Below are 2,662 nucleotides of genomic sequence, written 5' to 3'. Positions count from 1 at the left end.
TTTGCTAACCCATAGCCTCTTCTTCAAACCCCTGTCTTCTAAGCCCAGGGTCACTGGGCAACACAATCTCTGACCCCAGTGGAGGGTTCTCTGAGAGAGGAAAAACATGCCCAAGAGTTAGCACTAATCAGAGATTTAAAAACAGAATATAACTAAATACCGCTACTTAATTGGATTTTCATCTAAGAAGTTAATGAGGTAGAAGCAATGGGGAGAAAGAAGGAGGGAGGGAGGAAAGGAGTCCCTACTTTAATGGCTCCCTCTGCTCTACAGATCTTCTAGTCAGGACTCCCCAGGGAAGAGGGTCCCAAAGGAATATCAAAGACATTTACTCTCTCTAGAGGGTATGAATACTGTTCCTTCACTCAGGGAACAGAGAACTACTGGGTCTAGATTTTCAGACCTGAGTGGATGAGTCTGAGAAAGAGGAGTGTTTGGCTTTCTTGGTCCCAGAACCTGGCTCTTGAGTTCCACAGCATCTAAAAGCAACGGAAACAGAGGGTGGATGTGGAGCCTGGCTTTCAACCCAAGTTGGCCATTTCCCTTCAGTCTGATCTGTAAATGCTTTCTGTCTAGAGTGCTTTCTTTTTCTAATCTGCTGGGTTGTACACATCAGAGGAAGGTGGGAATGTGGGAACTGGCTCTATTTGAACTGGGCTAATACTGCCTTAGTTGACTCCATGGTACTTTCTTAAGATAGTCTCTGATTAATGAAGCTCAACCTTAAAACCTTAATGGTGATTGCATCTGTTCTGTCATATTGCAGATATAACTGCTACTCCGAGATTAAATTTCGTATTGAAAGAAGATGGTTGTTGTGAATATTGGTAACCGTCTATTGCATTTCCTTACATTAACCATTATCTTTCCCATCCAGTTTTACTGTGTTTTCACTACACAATTCTGTTTTCAGTTGTTTGGCTGATGATGGAGAAGGCAGTTTTGCAAGTCATTTGCAGCAATAGGTCATGTCAGAACTTCTGCAAGTCCAACGAACAGATAGAATGTGTGGAAATAAAGACTCATTAAACCAAACTACTAGGATCTAGAATGATTTTTTTAACAAGAATGGGTAGGATCAGATTAGGGACTTCATATACATTAAAGTATTAGTCCTCACAAGAATTGTAAGATATATGCTATGTATACAGATACAGAGATTCAGAGATTTCTTTTCAGTTATCCAAAGTCACAGAGCAAGGTGTAGATTAAACTCAGATATAGGCACTGTAAGCTATATTCACAGACCTCTATTCTATTCTGCCTCTAGTGTTATCTCTATTTTTCTTCCAGAGAAACAGGAAAAATAAACAAAAGACTTAACTCATGTCACACATTGATTAGTGACAGACTTGGATTGACTCCCTTTTATAGCAACAGAAGTCTTTCAGTTTCCAGTGGGTTCTCTGAAGATATTAGTTTTGGGGGAAGAGTTCATCTCAGCAAGGCCATTCTTTGCTCTTTCAGGACTGACCAGGCATGGAGATGAGGAATCACACTCCTGTAACCATGTTCCTCCTGATGGGAATCCCTTACACAAAAGGGCTGGAAAATGTGCTCTTTGTCTTCTTTCTGGCCTTCTACCTGCTCACTCTTCTGGGGAACCTGCTCATTCTTCTGGCCATCCTCACTTCCTCCACCCTGCACACTCCCATGTATTTCTTCCTGGGAAACCTGTCTGTGTTTGACATCTTTTTCCCTTCCGTGAGTTCCCCCCAAATGATGCTCTCCCTCATGGGGCAAAGCTGTACCATCTCTTACCAGGGCTGTGCCTGCCAACTCTTCTTCTACCACTTCCTGGGCTGCACTGAGTGTTTCCTGTACACCGTGATGGCCTACGACCGTTTTGCAGCCATCTGCCACCCCCTGAGATGCACAGTCATGATGAACCCCCGAGTCTGTGCCGTCATGACACTAAGCACCTGGATGGGGAGCTGTCTGCATGCATCTGTCCTCACGTTCCTCATCTTTAAGTTGCCCTACTGTGGCCCCAATGAAGTGCACAGTTACTTCTGTGATATCCCAGTGGTGCTGCCCCTGGCCTTTGCAGACACCTCTCTAGCTCAGACAGTGAGCTTCACCAATGTAGGTGTTGTGGCACTCTTGTGTTTTCTTCTTATCCTCGCTTCTTATACTCACATTGTTCTCTCCATATTGAAAATCAGCTCCTCAGCAGGCCGGCGCAGAGCCTTCTCCACCTGCAGTGCCCACCTGACTTCCATCCTGCTCTTCTATGGGCCCGTGGTCCTCATTTATCTCCGGCCTGCCTCCAGCCCCTGGCTGGATTCTGTGGTTCAGGTGTTGAATAATATTGTTACCCCTTCCCTGAATCCTTTAATATATACCTTGAGAAACAAGGATGTGAAGTTGGCTCTGAGAAAAGCACTAATCCAAGGAGTACCTACTTGTCGGGCATAACCTTTCAGGTCATGCTCTGTCCCTACAACTTGGTCTTACATTTATCGGGGCAACTTGTCCCTTAGAGTTGGAGTGATTGCTAGTGAAGTTTGGGATAAGTAGGTGAGGTTGAAAAGATTCTGGTATGATTTATGTGTATATATATGTTTATATAATTGTTTACTCAACAAAATCTTTTTTTCGTCTCTCTTTTTAAAAAATTTTTTATTTTTTTAATAAACATATGATGTATTATTAGCCCCAG

General features: G+C 43.4%; 1 protein-coding gene across 1 annotated transcript; it reads left to right on the top strand.

Annotated features, from left to right (window-relative positions):
* Positions 1 to 1,479: 1,479 nt before the first annotated feature.
* Positions 1,480 to 2,418, top strand: LOC101681033 (putative olfactory receptor 10D4). Its single transcript, XM_004750250.3, has one exon. The coding sequence runs from the start codon at positions 1,480 to 1,482 to the stop codon at positions 2,416 to 2,418; it is 939 nt and encodes a 312-aa protein (XP_004750307.2).
* The last annotated feature ends 244 nt before the right edge of the window (positions 2,419 to 2,662 follow it).

This window comes from Mustela putorius, unplaced genomic scaffold, assembly GCF_011764305.1.
Source record: "Mustela putorius furo isolate JIRA1106 unplaced genomic scaffold, ASM1176430v1.1 tig00000460_pilon_pilon_pilon, whole genome shotgun sequence".
In the NCBI taxonomy this organism is placed as follows: Eukaryota; Metazoa; Chordata; class Mammalia; order Carnivora; family Mustelidae; genus Mustela; species Mustela putorius.
Note: the sequence above shows the minus strand (reverse complement) of the source record. Positions and strands in the feature narration are given on the sequence as shown.

Excerpts from the sequence above, each read along its gene's own strand:
- LOC101681033 (XM_004750250.3), top strand. The coding sequence starts at position 1,480 with ATGGAGATGAGGAATCACACTCCTGTAACCATGTTCCTCCTGATGGGA.